Source organism: Colletotrichum lupini, chromosome 4, assembly GCF_023278565.1.
Source record: "Colletotrichum lupini chromosome 4, complete sequence".
In the NCBI taxonomy this organism is placed as follows: Eukaryota; Fungi; Ascomycota; class Sordariomycetes; order Glomerellales; family Glomerellaceae; genus Colletotrichum; species Colletotrichum lupini.
The window spans coordinates 912179-933106 of record NC_064677.1 but is presented as its reverse complement, the minus strand read 5'-3'; the positions used below and the strand labels follow the sequence as shown (position 1 = coordinate 933106).

The 20928-nt window shown below is 54.9% G+C and overlaps 8 protein-coding genes and 1 non-coding gene across 9 annotated transcripts; 5 read left to right on the top strand and 4 right to left on the bottom strand.

The window, feature by feature from the left end:
• Nucleotide 1: 1 nt before the first annotated feature.
• On the top strand, nt 2-2280 carry CLUP02_07388 (uncharacterized protein; the record flags this gene model as incomplete). Its single annotated transcript, XM_049286383.1, has 4 exons — nt 2-32; nt 225-2018; nt 2088-2137; nt 2200-2280. 4 exons carry the CDS (start codon nt 2-4, stop codon nt 2278-2280), a joined length of 1956 nt encoding a protein of 651 aa, XP_049143526.1.
• Nucleotides 2281-2586: 306 nt separating this feature from the next.
• On the top strand, nt 2587-4206 carry CLUP02_07387 (endoribonuclease L-PSP; the record flags this gene model as incomplete). The annotated part of the gene is made up of 1 exon (XM_049286382.1): nt 2587-4206. One exon carries the CDS (start codon nt 2587-2589, stop codon nt 4204-4206), a length of 1620 nt encoding a protein of 539 aa, XP_049143525.1.
• Nucleotides 4207-4356: 150 nt separating this feature from the next.
• Nucleotides 4357-4455, bottom strand: CLUP02_tRNA112. Its single transcript has one exon. It is a non-coding gene; the product is annotated as a tRNA-Leu (tRNA).
• A 1119-nt stretch (nt 4456-5574) lies between these two features.
• Nucleotides 5575-8713, top strand: CLUP02_07386 (platelet-activating factor acetylhydrolase; the record flags this gene model as incomplete). Its single annotated transcript, XM_049286381.1, has 4 exons — nt 5575-5765; nt 5869-5914; nt 6844-7196; nt 7270-8713. 4 exons carry the CDS (start codon nt 5575-5577, stop codon nt 8711-8713), a joined length of 2034 nt encoding a protein of 677 aa, XP_049143524.1.
• A 689-nt stretch (nt 8714-9402) lies between these two features.
• Nucleotides 9403-9891, top strand: CLUP02_07385 (uncharacterized protein; the record flags this gene model as incomplete). Its single annotated transcript, XM_049286380.1, has 2 exons — nt 9403-9411; nt 9502-9891. 2 exons carry the CDS (start codon nt 9403-9405, stop codon nt 9889-9891), a joined length of 399 nt encoding a protein of 132 aa, XP_049143523.1.
• A 780-nt stretch (nt 9892-10671) lies between these two features.
• On the bottom strand, nt 10672-12077 carry CLUP02_07384 (exo-polygalacturonase; the record flags this gene model as incomplete). The annotated part of the gene is made up of 3 exons (XM_049286379.1): nt 10672-10767; nt 10824-10915; nt 10997-12077. The coding sequence occupies 3 exons, from the start codon at nt 12075-12077 to the stop codon at nt 10672-10674; spliced, it is 1269 nt and encodes a 422-aa protein (XP_049143522.1).
• Nucleotides 12078-13521: 1444 nt separating this feature from the next.
• CLUP02_07383 (chromatin assembly factor 1 subunit A) lies at nt 13522-15705 on the bottom strand (the record flags this gene model as incomplete). Its single annotated transcript, XM_049286378.1, has 2 exons — nt 13522-15365; nt 15435-15705. Coding segments are annotated over 2 exons (2115 nt in total), but the record flags the coding sequence as incomplete, so codon positions are not given.
• Nucleotides 15706-16440: 735 nt separating this feature from the next.
• Nucleotides 16441-19177, top strand: CLUP02_07382 (uncharacterized protein; the record flags this gene model as incomplete). The annotated part of the gene is made up of 13 exons (XM_049286377.1): nt 16441-16465; nt 16501-16682; nt 17006-17303; nt 17377-17445; nt 17506-17609; nt 17675-17758; nt 17885-17893; nt 17986-18104; nt 18302-18334; nt 18393-18420; nt 18453-18489; nt 18585-18760; nt 19109-19177. The coding sequence occupies 13 exons, from the start codon at nt 16441-16443 to the stop codon at nt 19175-19177; spliced, it is 1233 nt and encodes a 410-aa protein (XP_049143520.1).
• Nucleotides 19178-19275: 98 nt separating this feature from the next.
• On the bottom strand, nt 19276-20322 carry CLUP02_07381 (uncharacterized protein; the record flags this gene model as incomplete). Its single annotated transcript, XM_049286376.1, has 1 exon — nt 19276-20322. The coding sequence occupies one exon, from the start codon at nt 20320-20322 to the stop codon at nt 19276-19278; it is 1047 nt and encodes a 348-aa protein (XP_049143519.1).
• Between the last annotated feature and the right edge of the window lie 606 nt (nt 20323-20928).

The following is a 20928-nucleotide window of genomic DNA, read 5'->3' as shown; positions in this document are numbered from 1 at the left end:
CATGGAAGTCTCACTGCCGGTAGCTTTGGACGGTATGAAAACTGCAAGGGCATAGTAGTCCCTTGGACCAGACTACGTTTCTTGCTAGGAAACGATAAAAGGGGCTGCCGTCTCCCGCTCTTGAAGATTCCGAGGACAGACTTACACGAAACTCAACCACGGTTGAAAGCTTTCCTACTCACCATACAAACTTACACAGTTTCAGACTTCCAGAGTCCCATTAGCGACAATGACGACAAAGACAAAGCAGCGAACCCGCGTCCCAGTCCGCACCCTTCCCTCCCACATCCCCGCAGTCCCTCCCCTCGACGGCGAAGAAAACATCAACGCTGCAAAGGAAGCAGCTTCCTTCCTCAACATCTTCTCCTCCGCCATCCGCGAAGGCGATTGGGACGCCTTTGGAAACCTCTTTGCCGAAAAGTGCTTCTGGAGAGACCACTTGACTCTCACCTTTGACAAGCGAACGATCCATACACGGGACGATGTCGTTGCAGCGTGGAAGACTCTATCCAAAACACGTCGGCCCTTGGCCTTCTCGAGTGACAAGGACAAGGACATGGATATGGACGCCGTATGGGCGCGTCTGGGCCCCGTGTTCGCGACGCTAGACGTGCCGTTCAGTTTCCGTACCGAGGCGCCGGCGTCAAAGTGCATCGGCCTCGCCAAACTCATCCCCGGGCCGGATAACAAAGGCTGGCAGATCTGCGTCCTGACAACAGCCGTAGTCGAACTCGACGAGAAACCCTTTGGCACTCTCCCCCGAACAAGCCCATCACTAATCGAGCCCTCTCAGCGCGGCAACCCCCACGCACAAGGTCTCCCCCGCCTCGACGGCAACGCAATCCTGGACGCCGTCGTCGTAGGCGGAAGCTGCACCGGTATCGCCAACGCAATCCAGCTCGACGCCGCGGGCGCAAACGTAGCCGTCTTCGACGCCGAGCCTCAGGCGGGCGGGAACTGGTCGACGAAGCGGTACGAGAACGTCACGCTCCACCACCCCGCTTTCATGATCCAGCTGCCGCGGTTCCCGGTGCCCGAGGGGTATCCCAAATATCTCAAGGGTACGGATCTCACGCGGTACTTTTCGTCGGCGGTTGAGGAGCTCGGGCTGCCTTTCTTCGGCGGGGTCGCTGTGACGAAGAACACCTGGAGCGAAGAGGAGAAGGTCTGGACGGTGGAGGTCAGGGACGTGAAGACGGGGGAGGAGATGACGCTCAAGGCGAAGAATCTACTCCTTGCCAACGGCTTTCTCGTCGGCAACGATAACCCCCGCGTCCCGAAGCTGAAAGGCAGGGAACTCTTCACGGGACCGGTGCAGCATACGTCAGAGTATCGCAACCCGGCAGACTACAAAGGCAAACGCGTCCTCATAGTCGGGGTAGGTAACTCGGCGCACGATGTCGCAGGCAACCTCGCTTCAGACCCGGACGTCAAAAGCGTTACGATCCTCCAGCGCAGCCCGACGGTGCTCCTCGACTTCGCGACGGTGGCGCCGATCCTCATGATGCGGTACCAGGGCGACATACCTGTCGACACGGCGGATTTCCTGCAGGAGTCGCTGCCGGTCGGGATGATGCGTGACATGGCGCGCGGGGCGATCGGGATGGCGATCGCGGGGGCGGAGGATAGGAGTCTGGCGCTCGAGGGGCTGGGGTACGCTGTTGAGCGGGATACGTGTTTGATGACCAAGGTGTTTGAGGAGCGAGGCAGCTCGTTCTACGTTGACCAGCCGGGGACGTTTGATCTCGTGTTTGGGGGGCGGATCCAGATTGCGAGGGGCGATGCTGTTGGGTTCGTGGAGGAGGGTGTCGTGGTGAGGGATAGGGAGACGGGGAACGAGAGGGTTGTCGAGGCGGATGGGGTGGTGCTGGCGACTGGGTATGAGGTTGTGGATTTGCCTGCCAGGTGGAAGAGGAGTGGGTTCGTTGACGAGGAGACGGCGGGCAAGTTGGTGAATGTGAGTGCTTTTGGGGTGGATGAGGAGGGCGAGGTTCCTGGGCTTACAACGTTTTCTGGCCGTGAGTATCTTTGCTTCTCTTTCTGGTGTTGGTGTGAAAAGATCACGGTGCTAACTTGAGTTTGAACAGATTCGAATCTCTACTTTGCCGGCATGGCCATTTCTCAGTGCCGAACCAGCGTAAGTCCTCACTCACGGAGAAACACTAGCGATATGATCTTGGCTGACTTTGTTATTTGTAGTCCAGATACACGGCCGTTCAGGTGCTAGCTGATATCATTGGACAATTTCCGGAGAGATATAATCGTAGCTACTTGAAGTGAGGCTCAGCGCTCAATTCTGCGGCTTCTGACCGACGGAGAATATCCCTAGAACATGAGAAATCCCGGGATTTGCGATGATGCTGTATGCGATATTGTCAATAGAATCATTGATGAAACTTTACTCACAGTTGTGAATTTGAGATGTGATATGAAGGCCACTTGGGGGCCAGAGTTGGGCAGACTTTATTGTTAAGCAACAACTTCCCCTCACCTTGTGACTGATTCAAACGTGTCAACCTTTCACCTCACTACACTCTGGTTTTGGGAGTCAGTTTGCAAGCCTACGCTCCAGAAATATCAAGAAAAATGACTGCAAAATCGCCGCCAAAAGTCGAGCGGACGACCATCGCGGGGTCAATCGAGATACCCCGCCTCCTAAACGGCCTCTGGCAACTCGCCGGCGGGCACGACCAGGATATTAACGTCGCGGCAGCAGCAGACGCGATGAAGCCCTTGTACGACATGCATCCTAAAATTCAACTGTACGGAAGCTTACTGACATCCTTTGGCAGAATCCAAGCTGGCCTCGATGGCTTCGACATGGCAGACCACTACGGCCCCGCAGAGCTCGTCATCGGCCACCACAACCACAACGACAACTACACTTTACCCCCCATCACGGCCTTTACAAAATGGTGTCCCGCTGAGACAGGCGACAGGTCCCTCAAGACAGCAGAGGCAGCCGTCGATCTCGCCCTCACAAGAATGGGCCAGAACCAGATCGCGCTGATGCAGTACCATATTTGGGACTACACCGACGACACGTACCTCTACAACCTATCTCACCTGCGCACCCTCCAACGACGGGGCAAAATTGCACATATAGGACTCACCAACGTCGACGCGGCGCATTTAGAGCTTCTCCTTCACTCTGGCCACGAAATCGCCACGAACCAGGTCTCGTGCTCCGTCATCGATCGCCGGTTGACGAGGGGCCGGATGGCGGGGGTTTGTGAGCGGCACGGGGTTGGCGTCTTGACGTATGGGACATTACTTGGAGGCTTTCTGAGTGAGAAGTGGGTTGGCAAGCTGGAGCCAAAGGATGACGGGCAGGGGACGAATTGGAGTCTGAGAAAGTATCTTCGCTTCATACACGCCGCGGGAGGCTGGGACGCCTTTCAGCGTGCTTTGGGCGCCGTTGCCGATATCGCGAAGAAGCATGGCGTTTCTGTTGCGGCGGTGGCGGTGAGGTGGGTGCTTGATATACCTGTCGTGAAAGCAGTCATCATCGGGGGGAGGTTGACTTCCGAGAGCGGGAAGTACGCCGAGGCGAACCTCGCGGCGTTTGGGTTCTCGCTGGATGAAGAAGACAGGAGAAAGATTGAGGCTGCGCAGGAAGGGTTGGAGGATATACCGGGTGATTGCGGTGACGAGTACAGGAGGCCACCGTTCTTGACGGCTTCGGGGGACTTGAGCCATCATCACCTTCCGAGGAAGAGCGAGCTGGACGAGGTGGAAAAGGCTATTGCTAGGGGGGAGAGGGTTGAATTCCGCTCTGGCGGGAAGTGGGAGCCCGTTGCTGGGTACTCGCGTGCCGCGAGATTTGGGAGCGTGATCCGGGTGTCTGGGACGACGGCGAACCCGCCACCCGAGCTCCAGCCTGGGCTTGCTGCGGTGGTTGGAGGAGTTTCTGCTCGGGCTCAGGCAGTGGCAGCGCTGGATATTATCGAAGGAAGCCTTAAGCGGTTGGGAGGGAGCATGGCGGATGTGGTGCGGACGAGGGTGATGCTCCGGCGGGAAGAGGATGTTTTGGAGGTATCAGAGGCCCATGGATGGGCTTTCAAGTGTCATGGGATTCGGCCGGCTAATACTACGATCACGGCTGGGCTGATTGGGGATGAGGTGCTTGTGGAAATCGAAGTCGAGGCGGAGGTCGGTAGTGGCAAGTCTGTCTTGGTGATTGGAGAGGATCGTAGAGCTCTTTGAGATTGCCTACAAGATATCCGTCCACGTACGGTTTATACTTCACAGGATGATCGTATTGGCACACCTTACTGATGACCACTGGCCGGAGCCATTCTTGTGTCAAAAATGACTTACACAGACCGACATGGTAGAAGGTCAAGGATCAAAAATTGAAAGGGACGAGACTCGAACTCGCGCGGGTTGCCCCACCAGGAAACAGATGTTAAGCTGACCTTAACCTGGCGCCATAACCAACTCGGCCACCCTTCCGTACGATGATCAGGTGATCTTGGATGCTAGACGGTCGAAAATCAGGAAACAAGAATCATTCCCGGAATCTGTAATGGTCCCCGTTTGTGCGCAGATCTTCGAGTGCCCGCGTAAAGAAAATAAGCCGCCGACTGGCCGTGGCGGGGCAAAGCCGAAAAAAAAAGAAAATTTCGACGGGGCTGAGTGGGTCCTCGTCCGGACCGAAGCGAGAAGCCAATGAGACCAATGCCCTAGGTACGTACACAAAGGGGGGCGGGTCGGGGGGTCGGAGGCTGCAGGGACCGACGATGACGTTCGTTCCCTGTCACCTTCGCTTTCTCTCTTTTTCTCGTCAGTCTTTCCTTTTCGCAGTTCACTTTGATTGAATGAATGGACCATCGACCAATCCAATTCGACAATTGAGAGGACTACTAGTTCGAGAATGCGATCGATACAGACCAAATTCAACATGCCAGGTCTTCAAAAGAGTCTGGGCTGCTTCGGCCGTCAATCACGCACCTCGGCCACCAAGGAACCTCCCTGTTCCCCGCCGTGATGGAGTCTTAAGGTGGTCGCATCTTTTTTTGGGAATGGGAACCCCAAACTGATCGCGATCGAGATAGCGATAAGACGTTGGCGATTTTTGAACGACGAGACGTTGAAGTCCAGCGAGTCTATGCGCGCCTAAGAAGCTTGAGAGTAATACCTGACCGAGATTAATAAGAACCCAACGTTCATGCGCCGCCCCAAAAGCAACCACACACGCCACAACACGTCAATCGCGGATAGCAACTAGAGCGCCGCCAAGAAATATTCTTCATTCGATGGATACATAGACTCTGCGGGAAAATGAACCGGAGCCGCCGTTACTCACGTCCCACTCGTTCCTACGTGCCTTGATCATCTCGGTCTCGGGATGGCCGCAAATGGGAAGAAGCTTCGTCCACAGAGTACACACTACACAGTATACAGAGAGCAGCAGCGCGATGAACCAACGCCAGAGCTTTTTCCAGCTTCGCCTCATTTCTGTCTGCTAATCCGTTTTGGCTGACCGAGGCAAGAAATTTCTGGCGCACAAAGCTCCAGCTCGCACGACTCAACACACCTGTGGTATCCGTACCTTACCTAAAGTGCGAACAGATGGATGACGTTTCCCCCTCGGGCAAGTGGCCACAAGACCATCTCGGTCCAGAGTGCGTGATTGGCTCCAGAGAGACGAAAACAGCCTTTTTGTCGGGTTTCTCTGCTTTGCTAGTTGCCTCTCTCCACTGGCCTCTTCCTAGAGGTTCTAGGGAGGGGGTGTTCGTGCCGTCTCTCATATTCAAAAGGAGGTCTGTCCGCTGTCTGACTTGTTGGCTCAAGCTTACCTTGGAAGTTGAAATGACACTTGCAACTTTTCTGCAAGGAACATTACGGCATTGAAATCAACAACAGACAAGTTTTGGAGCACCAGCTTACCAAGGACCTTGTTGACTTTGGAGTGAGGCTGGCTGCCAACAGGGAACACTGCTCCGAGCTAATTGTCATCGGGTTTCGAAATCCCATCGGGACACTGCGCTTCTGTCGACTAATTCGCTCTGCTTCCGCTCTCCCACCTTGCTTGACTTTCAATCCTTTGGCTGCCACGGCCATAAGTTCCAACTTTTTATTCGTCGCCTCGTTACAGATACATCCTCTAGAGCTTGCTTAGCTGCAAAAACTCAATACACGACGGAATACATTAGTGCTATACAAGCTCCCGCCGGATATTGCCGAAGCTTCATCTGTTTCCGACGAAGTACGGCTACAGCAATCCCATCTCGATCGACCCCTAAAGAATACGCCGGTTCCCACCCCTATTATAATATCCCTGTTATCGGCCTACTATTCGTACACGCTGTCAACGGTCTAGACGGATACATCTGAGCACCTCAGCTGACGACGGCTTGCATTGATCACCGCATTGAAAGACGGGACCAACTTGCATCGACGGAAACATTGGTTTAAAACACCATCGCGACACACGCATATCCGACCGCGAAAAGCTTGTAAGAGCTTGCAAGAGGGCACACAGCAACACAGGAACACAGGACCAGCAATAACTTTGTCGGACTCAACGTGAAACTCTCTTCTCTTTCAACCCTTGAACGAACCACTCACCCCGCCGGCGCAATCCCATACGTATGAATACCTTGGTTCTTCACCTAATTACGAATACCCCCGGACTCGATCCCGTGATTATTTTGTCCTCCCTGCGTCCTAATTCCTCCCAACATCGGCTTGCGCTTCGATTTATCCCTTGCGTTCACCCACACCTCAGACCGACAGCTCAACGCGCAGAGTGCAACATAACGCACCGCAACGCAACCCAGCGCAAAGCAATCACCATAGCGACAGTCGCATCTCGAAAAGTAATAACCAGAAACACAGAAAGACGACACCACAACAACCATGTCGCCTGCCGCGCAAGCGCCCCCGACGGCCGCCGAAAAGGTCGCGTCCTTCTTCTCCCGCATGAGCCCCGTGCCGTCCTTCCCCGACTACACCGGCCCGCACAAGGTCGGCACCGTCGACATTGAGATCCCCGTCTCCGAGTTGGAGTCGCCCAGTCCGACCCCCTACAGCGCAACAGACATCCACACCGTCCAGTGCCGCGTCTTCTACCCCGCGGTTCCTGAATCCAACGGCAAGCGCATCAACTGGCTGCCGTCGCCCCAACGGCAACATGTCTCTGCCTACACCCAGTTCATTGGCATCCGGCCCATGCTCGCAGACATTGTCTCGTATGTATCCCCTCTTCCTCGAACGCTCCTCTAGTGCCTGCGCAAAAGGTGCTGTACTGACTTGAGCCTACAGATTCCTCCCGCGACATCTGCACTATACCACCATTCCCGTCCACAAGAACGCCGAGATCCTCGATCCAGACACCCCGAACCGACGATGGCCGACAATGATCTTCTCCCACGGCCTCGGCGGCAACCGGAACACATACTCCCACCTGGCAGGCTCCCTCGCCTCCCACGGCATCGTCGTCATCTGCCCCGAACACCGCGACGGCAGCGCCGTGGCTTCCTTTGTCCGCATCCCCGGTAAACAAGACCAGTACTTCATGCGCGACACCCGCCGCGTGATTCCCTACGTCCGCATAGATCACGACGCCCGCCCCGAAATCTACGAAGCCCGTGAAGATCAGTTGCGGATCCGTCTCTGGGAGCTCGGCATGATCCATATGGTCACCCTCAACATGGACCTCGGCCTCGCAATGTCCAACCTCAACAAGTCCACGCCCAGCTTGACCCAGTTCAAGAACAAGCTCCACGTCCATGAGCCGGGCTGCATCATCTTCGGCGGCCACAGCTTCGGCTCCGCCTCCATTGTCCAGCTTCTTAAGACGACCTACTACGCCGAGTCCTCCGCCCTCGCACACGTCCAGAAGCCCCTCTTCACACCGCGACCGGACTCGGCCCTGTGCAGGCAAATCACACCAAAGAACGTCACCATGCTCCTCGACATGTGGTGCTTCCCGCTCCTCGCCCCGGGATCCGCAGACCTCTTCAATCTGCCCCTCCCAGCCTACGCAAACACGTCCACCGCGCCGGGCGGCAACGCCATCCTGGCCGTCGAGTCCGACGCGTTCTACAAATGGACAGACCACCTCCATGTCACCGCCCGCGTCCTCTCTCCGCAACCCTCAGCGTCGGTGATCACGCCACAAATCTTCCGCCGCAGCGGCGTCAGCCTGCCCGAGCCAAACTTCTTCTACGTCCGCTCCTCTGCGCATCTATCTCAGTCCGATTTCGGTATCCTCTTCCCCTGGCTCACCAAAAAGATCTTCAACTCGGAGGAGCCGGAGCGCGCCCTGCGCCTGAACCTGCGCGCGCAACTGCAGCTCATGCGCGCAAACGGCGTCCCCGTGGCGCGGACATGGATAGGTGACCTCGTCGACGGCACGGGTTCCGGGAAGCTGGGTATTTCTACAGACGAGGACGGCGATAACGGGCCTGATGATGGTGTCATGGACGACAAAGTCATCTTTGAACGTTGCGAGGGCAAAGTGCAGTACTGGAACTGGATCGACGTCATTGGCATGGGCCAACCTGACGAAGAAGAGGAGGAGGCGCCACCGCCGGCCGACGGCTCGACGGTAGCCACTGCTACGACAGCGACGAATGGTGGCGGTAGCGGGTCGGGCGTGAACGCGCAAATTGCGGGGGTGGAGCAGACGGATCGCGATATGGAGGATGAGTTGGAGCCGCTTCAGGCTGTTGCGAGCGCGGCGCAGATTGCGGCGAGGTCATGACTTCGTGTGCGCTTGTGAGCAATGACTAGGGAGAAGGAGACCTCGGTACGAGGTGGTGAGTTGCATAAAACACACGGGGTCCACGATTGACAGCATCACGAGAGTATTATTGTTGTATTTTTAGGAGATTAGCGTAATTAGCATCCTGTGCGTCTTGAAGAGCACCTGCAGATACCACGATTAGAATAGTATATATATCTCGTTTCTCGAAGATGTTAGTTTGTAAAGGTGGAATTGCACGTGTGTTGCGAAGCAGATGAAATAAATGCACGAGGAATTCGTGTAAGTCTATTGCAGCCCGGAGGTTGTCCAATTCACTAGCTCGTCTTCACATGTCTTCAAATCCCATCTACTACCAATCTTAGATCATTTCTCCGCAATTGGAAGATCCGATGAGGCTTGTTCTACTTAATTACCTATGACGGGACCATCCGCGTTGGTAAGTAAGGTGGTAAGGTACTGTAGGTGTGGTTTGTGTCCCACGCTGTGGCCCTCGGCTTGTAAGTCATACACGTCATCAAAGATGAAGGCGTCAAAGACCGCGCGACGCCATGGCTGGCATTCTGTCGTTCTGCAACGGCCTCGTCTGCTGGTAAGAGAGTAGTTTAAAACGGAGCTGGTTTCCCTGTTGCTAGAATTCGATATCTCTACTTATCGATAGAGACGATTAGATTTCAGAAATAGACAAAATGGCTCCCGTAAGTTGCTCACTCTCAAGCACATCCCCGGCTTGCACTCGGTTCACGTTTCAACGTACCTACATACTAACACCACCTCACCAGCAGCAGAAACAGCCCGAACGCCTCAAACACGTCGCCGCAAAGGCGAACTCCTCCAACCCATCACAACTAGGCGATCCCGTCTCCCTCAAGGCCGAAGTCTCCAAGCTCTCGCCGACGGAAGGGGACCTCGGCGCGGCAGCGGACTCGAAACCGCGCTCCGGTACGCAGTCCAAGGGCAGCAGCGGTGACGGTGGTCCCACAGGCGCGAAGAATTCGGATGGATCGCCCGTCCAGGACTACGACAAGAGACGGTTGAAGGACGTTGCTAAGGAGGACCTCGAGAGCGGAAACCCGTCGCAGCTGGGGGATCCCGTTAGTCTCAAGGCTGAGGTTACGAAGAAGGATCCGGCACCGGGGAGGGCTGATGGGCAGAGGGTTGAGAAATCTAAGCTGTGATGGGTTTCGTGGTATTGTTAAGCGAGGGCTGTAGCAATTGATTATAATTCCGTCATCTGTGGCGTTTTTGGTCGTTTTCAGTGTTCGTTTCTCTTCACTTAATCAGTGACTTGGGGATAGGCTCAAAGCCTGGCCGCGCTGGAGCCGGCCATTTGAGGCTATGTTCTCTTCACCCGAGATTCCCATTATCTTTGTAATTAAGAGAAATATATCGCCGCACAGTAAAAGGGTTGACTTATCTAACTAGCTCTGGGCTGGCCAAGCCATTTTCTCCTGAGTTCATGATAATCATCTCGGAGGGTAGGCCTCGAGCTAGCACGCCACCCACCGCCAAACAAGACAGGCACTCGCGCCGATTTGGCTCCCTTCCAACACTTGTTCTTCTCTTCTTCGAGTCTCTACCAAAACACCAGTTGCTCACCTAGAAGATTGTGATGAATCACCTGCCAATGCTCACCCATAGATGGTCTCAATGCAAACAACTGACCTACTTCGACAATTGATAGATCTTCTCAGCTCAGCTCCATCTCTTTATATACCTACAAGAATACGCAGCAGACAACGGAATTGAGAGACGGACAGTGGATTCGTTCCGACTGGTTAAGACGTCGGCGGGTGCGGCACAGAAATCCAACAAGTTTTTACCATCAGTCGATGCGCATATACTCGATCTTCGCGAGACACTCAACTCTTGCGTCACTAGTTGATTTGAATTACGTTGCTTTATTCGCTTAAAAAGGACTCGAGACTCGACGTCTCCAAGTATCGTGTAGGGATCAACTATTTGCCTCCGGTCAAAGTGCCGTTCGTGCAAGGGATGCCGAGGCCTGTAGCTCCTTCCAGTCCAACACACTCCATCTCACCTGCGCTGCCATCCTATATACTGTTAGCAAGACTAATCCCTCATCATAGTTTCCCCTGTGAAGACTTACAGCTGCGACGAGGGTGATGTCCTTGAAGGTGAAGTCCTGGCAATGCGCCGCGTCTTTGCACATAAGGTACAACCCCTTCTTGGTTGAGGCGCCTGAGAATCAAAGTAACGTGTTAGCAGTTCCTCGTAGATGTGTCGTTGAGTAAGGTATAGTTCGAACTCGTTAGTACTCACCCAGACTTTGACTCCAGCATGGGCTAGAGGTACAGCTGCCGTCCTTGAGACCCGAGCCAGTATGCGCCTTGATATTCTCCCAGCGGAAGTTCTTGGCAAACGCAGCCAGCGAAGCATCCTTCCCGGCAGCGCCCTTTTCTTGATCGACATAGTCCTCGATAAAGTGAATGGGGTAAGCAGTGTTGGTGATTGTGAAGTTGCGCCAGGTCACATCAGAAATCTGGCACGTCGTGCCCACGGAGCCCTTGAAGCGAGCTCCCAACAGCGAGTCGTGGATCTCTGCGTTCTCAAACAGGTACCCGCTACCCGAGCCAGACGCGCAGGAGACCGAGATCCCGTGCGTGCCGTATCCGACGACGTTGCGCATAGTCACGTTCACAGCCGGCGGAGAGACGTTGATGATGTCGTCGCCGTTCCAGCTGGTCCACCCGTCGATGACAATATCGGAACCGCCAACGTCAATACCGTCCGTGTTGAAAGGGAACGCAGTCTTGGACCGCGCGTCCAGCACGGTGTCAGTCATGTAGACATCCTGCCCGCTTATCGAGAAGCACCACGCGACGGGGTTGAGAATCTTGAGCCCCCGCAGCCGCAGACTCGTCACACCGAACGAGAACATGTGCGGGCGCCCATTGTTGCTGCTGACGTTGGCGCTGGACCACCACTTGTCGCCGTGGCCGTTGATCCAGCCGCCGCCCTGGGCATTCGAAGCCGTGAAAGTGACGCCCTTGCTGTTGGCGACGGTGATCCAGTGGCCCGGGTAAATGGAGCGGTTGTTGACCACGGCGGAGACGGCGGCCGGGTCGTCCGAGAGGGTGAGGTTGCCCTCGATTTGGAACTCTACGTTTGTGAGGCCGGAGAACTTTAGAGGGGTGAGGAGGCTGTACTCCGTGCCGGCGCTGAAGACGACGCGGGAGTTGCTGCCGCAGGATTTGACTGTCGAGAGAATGGTCGGGGCGTCGTCGCCTTTGGACTTGGGGACGACGCAGGTCTTGAACTGGTCTTTGCCCAGTGTCTCGGGTAGCCAGTAGCCAGACGCCAGAGAGGCGAGGAATGCAATGCTAAGGAGTGGATGTTGCATGGTGACAACTACTGTTAAAGAAAGGCGTGGTTGGAGAGCTGCTGTCTACTACATCTCCAGTACGCTACACATGTTGACTTATATGTGTCTTGGCATGCTTGGCAACTCAAGCTCTTCTAGTCCATCATCTTGTCAAGCCATGATGAACTCCTCTAACTAACTTTCACTGGCGCGACGTGGGCGTAGGTTTTCCCTGGGTTAGATTGAGCACCTGCGTCAAAGAAGCATAGGACGAACCCTCATCCCAAGCAGTCTTCGCGCGGGCTGCGACAACTCCAACCCGAGCGGCCTCCCTTCGTCACTCACGAGTCAACATAGCCTACGAATTACACGTGTGGAGTGCCCGGAACCCAATGGCAGAAGTTCTCCGGATAATCGGCCTGAGAGTCGGAGAGCACGGTGATTAAACAGCGTTGTCTGTGACCAAAGTAGGCAACGTAGGCGCAGCGCAGCCAGGTACCCCGGATGAGAAGCACTCACGCAGAAAGCTTGTCTCGTCTTCATAAACCCGAGTTGCAGGGTTCGACGCCTGGCCAGCCCGCCAGCGGTGCGCGACTCGCAGTTCTGAGTCGCACCAACAGCAATCTACATGTTACATGGCCGAATGAACCTTTGCCTGACTCTTCCGTCTGGCTTCTCGAGAGAAGCCTATTTCGTATTGTTCAATCCGACACTACCGATGTAATCTACTTCAATTTCGCCCCTTGCCGACTTCCCGGGCCCGACAATTTGGACGCTTACCTATCTTTCTCACACGTGCCCAGTCAAATTGTGAAAGCCCGGTCATGAACCATATACCACAAGCATCGAGTTCTCTCACATAGGAAGCAGGCGTTTCAGCAGCACTCTATCGGATGACGGCTGTTGAAGCTTGGGCGGTGGCTTTAAATCTAAGCGGATAGACTACTAACGGCCACCAGTACTCGAAGGGAATCTCATGCGCAAGACACGAAGAGACATAGGCATGTTGAGACTTTTGTCTTCCTACCATCTACTAAGCCTACTAACGCCGCTGCCACCGGTGGCCCAGAGAGCAATTATGCATCCATGCGAAATACCGTCAGAGAGAAAGAAAATGGAATAATCCACTATACGCCGCCCTTATGCCATCATATCATAACCGCCCGAAAGGGGCAAAGGCATGTAGTACGTGCAATAGAATCCACCACTATTGTGGGTGGCTCGTAAAAGATGCTGGGGCCTTCGCCCATCCGGCTTGTGCCTTCCCTCAACCGACAACAATCTCAAAGACCCGGAACAAAAGTAAGAAACGAAGTCCATACTCCTCCCAAATAACATGAACAATGGCGGACAATAAACTGTGGGTGGGATAAACGTGTCCGCCGAGGTATCCTCATCGAATCAGAATAGTACGCCTTCCCTTTTTTTCATACGCCGAATTCTCACAGCTTGCCGATGCTCTCTCTCTCTCTCTCGCTCTCTCTCAAACGTCGAAACCTGACCTGATAGCCCAGGAGCCGGCAAGCCCTTTACCGCCGACCTTTTCGGCAATCATGGCGATGGCCTCCTTCAGGTCGTTGCGGGAAATCTTGGCGTGAGCAAGTGCAACGTACGAGAGGTCGACCAGGCCACCCTTGGCGATCTTGGGATTCGCCTCGATAACCTTCTTGAGCTCCTGGAGATTGTTGTTCTCCAAGATTTTCTTCGGCAGCGACTGTACGCTGTTCTTTGTGCTGCCGCAGGTGATTGCTTTGAAGGCATCGGCCGGCTTCGAGTCTGTAGCAGGCTTGTCCTTTGCCGCTTGGGTCTTGACCGTCTTGTCCTTAATCGCTTGAGCCTTGGCAGTCTTGTCTTTAGGTGGACGACCGACAGGCTTGGGCTTCGGTTCGGGTTCCCAGTATTCCGTCGAGAAGGGATCGATACTGTGGTGGTGTTCGAGGCTCTCTTCAAAACATGTGTTAACGCTGCTATATGAGCGGGAGACGGGATATAGCTTACCCAGAATGAATTCCATCCTGTGCTCGTACACGGTGCGGTTAGGACCCTTGCGTGTGCGATCCTCCCAGCAGAGGCCGGTGCTCTCCGGTTCGAGGCCGTTGGCACTCACGAACCGAGCAGGACCGTTGTCCTCCGAGTCGTCGAGGAACTCGTCCATGTCTTCGCCGTCGGCATCGAGATCCTCATCGTCATCATCGTCGATATCGACGTCCTCGCCTTCACTTTCCCACTCGGCTTCCGAGTCGTGGTCATAGTTTACGGGGAGTTGGTCGCGGCGGATGGGGTTTCGGGCGAGGCGTCGCATGCCAGAGTTGCCTGCTTGATAGGGTCTGAGGGTGACGGTACCCCTGTAAGGAGGCCGCACATCCTGATAGAACTTGAGTGACTTTGTAGGGACCTTCCTCAGCGCATCTGCAATATCCTTTGCAATCGCCTTCTTGTCCTCTTCGCTGTTTGCTTCTTGTGTGAGCTTTCGCATCTTTTCAATGCTGAACCGCACTGGCGGATAGATTCTGCCTCGCGGAGCAGGACGACCAGGAAGCTGGAAAACCTCGATAGCATCAAAGCCGCCCGCTTGGGTTGACTTTCTCTTTCCATCAAAGTACTCTCCCAATATCCTCGTCTTGGCCTCGTGTGCCTCGTCGTCCATCTCGAAGGGGCTCTTGGCCAGGCGAACACTGCTTTGCACAAAGAACGGCTTGAACCGCTTCTCATATTCTGATAGCTCCTCCTTCTTGGCTGCGGGAGATTTGGCGTCTGGCGTAAGTGCGGATTTGGAAGGGCTCCCTGACTTGATGATAGGCACCAATGTATCCTTCTTGGGCGTGGCGGGTGCCTTGAAAAAGGACATGAGCTTCGGCTGGGCACGCTCCTTCTTCTCCTTTTCCTGTTGGGCTTTGCGTTCTTCCTCCTCCTTCTTACGGCGCTTCTCATCTTGTTTGGCTTGTTTTTCGGCGTCGGCTTTTGCCTTTTCGGCCTGTTTGACTTGTCTTTCAGCGTCGGCTTTTGCCTTTTCGGCCTGTTTGGCTTCTTTCTTTTCTTCACGCTCCTTCTTCTTCTGTGCCTTTTCCTTCTCTTCGGCCTCCTTTTCGGCTGCGGTCCGGCGCTTCCGTTTGGTGGGTTGGGTTGTTGAGGCAGGTGTCTTTGATGATGAAGCGGGATTGGCACTTGTTGTGGTCTGCTTGAGGGGAGTCGTGCTCTTGCTAGGTGTGAGGTCGGGTGAGGGCGAGCCGCGCTCTGGCGTGAGGGTGCCGGCATCGGTCAGTGAGCTCGGGCTACTCGGGGCTGGCGATATATCGCGGGTAGGCATCTGGCGGGCGGGAGACCCAGCTGCGAAGGTTAGAGGGATGATCGGAGCAAAATGATGGCCACAATGTGGACATGTTAGGTAGCTCATACCTTTGCTGGGTTGGACAACGGCCTCGGTGGCCTGATGTTTGACGCCGTTCTGCAAGCCACGATCCTCAATGGTGACCTCGTCACCGGAGAAATCATCGTGACTTCTCTTCAGGCCGCTAGCCTCCATGTCTGATTCTCGTTTGATGTTGGATGACATCTCGAATAGAGGCATCGGACACCGGGTGTCGCAAGGTTCGCGACAGTGCTCGTCGGTTGGTCGTGTTGGTGTAAAGTGTAGAATGAGGCTGAAGTTGTGTCCGTGGCAGTTGGTGTGGTGGGGAAGATTGAAATGGATCGAGTATCACGCAACCAGACCAGAGAATAGGTACTTCGTGAGTGAATCGCTGGTAGGATGACAGTCAGGTATTTCGAACAATGAATGAGGTGTCGTTCGGCTTCAGGAAAGGGCCGTGATGGCAGGCTCAATGGCGGCAGGTCAGGTAGTCGGTCTCGCAAAGTGGAAAAGACCGTTAGTGGAGGTTGACAGGTAAGGTTGGGACGTTCCGCCGGGACGCGACTGACGCGTAAATTTGGCGTTGAGGAGGCCGGGGGGGGGGTCGTGTCTTTGGGCCGATAGGCACCATGACCATTTGAATTAGTGGCAGGGCTCCTTCTTGGTGCAGAAAGGGGAGATTGGGCCTTGCCAATGGTGAGCGACTGGGTATTGGGCGACGCGTTAAGGGGAAACTCCGTTAAATGGACGACGGGTGTGAATTATAGGTCTTGTTAGAATCAATTAAACAACTATCATAGTACTCCGTAGAAGAGAACACTCCCAGTAATTTCGATTCTACTTTCGAGCGAACATAGAAGTTGACCTGAGAAGAGACTCCAAAACAATTTACACAAGGTATGATTCTATATCAGAGACATTACCTTTGCTTTGGTTAATTGTTCAATACTTTCAACGCTCCCGCGAGTTGCGCACTAACAAAACCTCTTAAACGCAGCCCCCACCTGCACGTGTTTCGCTCAGCTGGGAGCTTATGTCAGCACAATAACGACGATGGCCGTTTTGTGGCTGATGGCCCGTCCTCACTAGCCTTATGTGGCTGGTGTCGAACAGGCCTGCGCTGGTCAGTGCGGTATCACCTCATTCTCGGTGAGATCTCGGTCTGCAGCTTCGGTCTGACATCTCCTTCGCAGTACACCGAGGCAGACGTTGACAAGGGCCACCAAACATTCAATGGAGACAGAAGACAAATCCATCCAACCACACCTCACCAGCAAGGGGAGACCCGCCTTTCGGTGTCAATCGGTCTTGGCTCAAGTCAGAACGTTACATCATGATGCCATTTCTCTTTTTCCCACCCTCTGGCTATCCTTTCCCACCTGCCATCACGTTTACTCCATTCACCCCGATGTCCCCCCCCGCGACCCTGTGCCTGTGTCTGCCTATCACTATTAATCGGGGCAGACGGAGTCGACGGACAAGAGTGATAATCTTCACCAAGGAAAGTTGGAAAGGTGGAAATGGAAGAAAAAACCTAGGGGTCTTTTTTTGGTGGGCAAAAACACGAAGTGATCGACGACGCCGCCCGCCCTGCGCGTAAGGTCCCTCTGTCAACTAGGACCCTGATGATGATGATTGTTTGCCGCCTGCGAAAAAGGATCCCTGCCTGTCGGTAAGTGGCGGTGGTTCTTCTTTCGCAGCGATACCCGCTCAAAAAATGCAGGTAAACAAAGAGGGTACAGAGGAAGCCAGCAATCAGCAGACGCACGAGATGCAGAAGCGAGGACTTCATGCCAGGGACGGGATGGCCTGCAGAAGGAGGCATATCCCGTACGCAGTCACTCCGTATAGTGCCGTGGGTGCTGAGCTTCCTCAAGTGGTTGACTTTGCGGCGGCGCGTTTCCCGAGTGCTGGGCGTTGGCGCCCATCCTTGCTATGTAACTTACCTCTTGAAGATCAATGTTGGGTGGTGTTGCTGGGCACTCGAAGGCGACGTCGGCGATCGTCTGCCTCGAGAAGTTCTCGTATCCCACCACCTGTCGCTTTGGGCACTCTTTGGTACTGTTTACAGAAGATAGCCACGGGAGCCAGGATATGCATGTCATCGACAAGACACAGGCCAAAAGACCCTGAGAAACAAAGTTTTGGGGTACGGGGTCTCCGTTCGAACCCAAAGAATGAAGGGGGGCGCCAACCATACGGAAAGTTGGGACAAGCCAACCGTCAGAAACTCCTCGAAACACGAGGTCGCATGTGTGTCAAAAACGAACTGACAGTGTCGCAGTAGTTCCTGCGCATTGCGATAGTCCAAAATGGTACCTATCGTATGGTAGCAATGGCAATCCCGTGCTACCTGACCTATGAACCTACGGTAAGAGATAGCGTACGGAGTAGAGAGATTGACTCTGAGAGGCGGCCTCAAGTCCGAAGGGGAGGGGGGAAAGCTAAGGAAGAGGTTAGATCTATCAAAGTGTACTATCTTTGGAACACATGACAGGTTTGGCCGGTAAGTTAGATAGTTTAGTGTATCTGTAGCTCATTACGGATAGACCAAGTAAAAAGGTAGCACTGCAAGCGGCTCACCACATGCCCCTCGAGTCAAACATCCTCCTCCCAACCCCGGATCTTGCAGGATGGAGTTTGGCGTCTCCCATTTCAACCACGCGGGAATGGGTTGGTCCAACAGAGAGTTTTCTACAGATTGCCATGCTTGGAAAGTCAGCCTGAACCATCCCCCATCGGAAACCCCCTCAAGAAAATGTGGCAAATGAAAACGGCGTGCGGCTGAAGAAGCATTACGGTAATATCATATTACTGGGTCGGCTGAAAGGTGTTCCCTTTACTCCGTGACGAGCCAAGACGACCCTCTACAGCTACGTAGCTTTGAAGACAATGTCTCTGACTATCCCCCCAGAAGGTCGGCTGGCTGGGCTGAATCAACCTTTCGGTAACCAATTCTCCCGAAATTGACGTTCCTGGGCACCATTGGTCACACACACACACAGCTTGACAGGATGGCATAAGTCAATACGGGTAAAAAAGGGTTGTTCAATCGTGATGCCCAGGAATGGCTTTTCATATTCGAGCATTTCGAGCTTCTCTGTTTGTCTCAGCCTCTCTTTCTGTCTCTCTCTCTCTCTCTCTCTCTCTCTCTCTCTCTCTCTCTCGCCTTCCCCGTTGCCCGTGATTCCAAACAGCTTCCACTAGGGCCTTCAATCTCAACCGTGGTATCATCCTCCGCCCCCTTTACCCTGCCCAATTCGTCTTTGGTTTTGTCTTCCCCTTGTCCTGCCTGACATCCGTTCCCCCTCCCATCTCGCTTTTGATGTCTTGTCCAAAAATTAGGGAACAGATCGCAGTATGGTCTGTCCATGTGAGGAGCGTCGCGGCCTAGGAAAAAAAATAAAAAAAAGAGTCCGAGCTAAGGAAATGGTAGGAACAAAGGTAGAGAGGCCCGTAGGAAGCGATCGTAGAGCGGGAACAATGTTGGAAAATCTTTGACAAGGAAACTCGAATTTCGATCCCTCTCCCCGGCACATCCGGTAAACCGAACTGTGCCATCTCGGGATGGTCTCTGTATGGTATCATCCCACCCATAATAAAAACAATCCCCAAGTAAAACGCCGAGTGATGCAAGTTTGTGACAGTAAAATGAATCACCAAAACACCCCCCCCCCCCCTTAGCGACCGTATTTGTATGCCTAAAGAGACATTCGTACAGATTGGCGATGACGAGGAAGGAACAGGAAAGTCGGAGAGATGTCGAATCGTTTTCCTCACGTCATGGTAAAGCGAATGAAGCCCATCCCGATGGGCTCGTAACGTATTGTGAAAGTCGGCGACTTATCCATACACGTATGTATGGGGCCGCGAGGGCAGCGTGGCCTCTCACAAATCGGGGTTAGCGATGTAAAGACGGCCTCCGGTGAGCGTGGTGGTGCGCTCGTCGACGCTGCCCCTCCTGCGTAGGTCATCGGCGCCCTTGACGCTCTTCTCGCGGGTGACGGTCGAATGCATTAGTGAGTTGCTCGCCAATCTCGCCGCCGCAGTATTGCCCAGCTCGCCGACATTGTCCGCCCGCTCAGCGCTGCTCCCTGAGCCCGTCGTCATGGCCCTACCACTCGCGTTGTCGCCCAGCGTGGCGTCCTCCGGTACGTCCTCGACCATGCTACCACTCCTCTCGGGCGTATCTCCGGGGCTCCATCTGCGTCCGCCGCCGGATGATCGGTATCCCGGGCCACGACGGCTCGCAGTGCTACTGCGGCCGCTGCTACCGGTCCGTCTGTGATGCAAGCGCGCGTCGTCGTCGTCGCTGTCCTCGCCCTCAACCTCGGTGGCACTCAGCCGCATGGGAACGCCACCGACGCCAACGTGGTGCTCTCCCGGAGCGTAGCCCACTACGGCGGGTTTCCCGTGGTGACGGATCTTGGCGGCAACCTTGCCAGTAGCACTGATGCCGGTACTCGTTCTGCCGCCGGACGGAGCGGAGAGGCCAGAGGCGGTTCGCTGGCCGCCGATGACCTCGAGGGTAGCTCGCATCTTGGCGGCGCGCTGCTGGGCCAAGAGGCGAGGGTCCTCGTATTGGGCGCGGTCGCACCACACGGTGGCCTTTTGCTTGCGGAGAAGGGCGACATAGCCCGTCGGCTGGGGGCTGCCGCCGCCGGAGCGAGAGGAGGTAGAGCGACGAAGATCGGTGGTGGGCGAGGTGCGGTAGGCGGCGGGTGGAGGAATGCTCGAGGAGGTGCTGAAGGTGTTTACTGATGGTGAGCGGCGGGTATGTTGCTGAGGGTTCATGGCATTCTGCTGCTGGAGGTGCATCGGCGTCGGGCTCTGAATGGGGAATGTATTCGAGGACGTCGTGCGTGTGCGGGAGTGGGAGTAGACTGTGGACGAGTCCATCGGCTGATACCGCCGGCTCGCTGAGGGGTCCAGCATGACTGCGGTTGATGTGAGGTTGTGAGGCAGGCTCTATCCTGCTGTCGATGTTGTCGTCGTCCTCCTTCGGATAGGTGGTGTCTTTCGTGGAGGTTGTGTGGTGTTGCTGGTCCTTCAAGATCGTTAAGATGGGATGGAGTCTTATACACCTGTAGAGGATGGGGTGTAGAAGTAGGAGTAGGAACAAGAGTAGGACCAAAAGGAAGAGGAGGAGGGTGAGGTTGTGAGGTAGAAAGAGGCTGTCGTGGGATTTGGAGAGAAATAATCCGAGAGCGGGAAGTTGGGCAAAGGAGGGAGATTATAGGTCGGGTTCCCAGGCGGCGTGCGGGCGAGTAAGGCACCTTAAGTTTCGCGCGGGTCGACGGGGCGAAATGTTGAGATTTGGGTACTTGGGGGAAGACCTGAGGGGAGTTCTTGGGCGCTTCAGCTCAGCTCTCAGGGCCAGCGGCAGCCGGATGGGAGGTGCCTTTTAGCGCTCCGTCACCTTGTGGCCTTTTGGGAGGGGTCCCCTTTGGCTGGGATTGTGAGTGAGAGAGAGTGGGAGTGGGAGTGAGAGTGAGTGACCGGGGAGGGGGGTGTGAGGTGAAGTGAGGTGTGAGGTGTGAG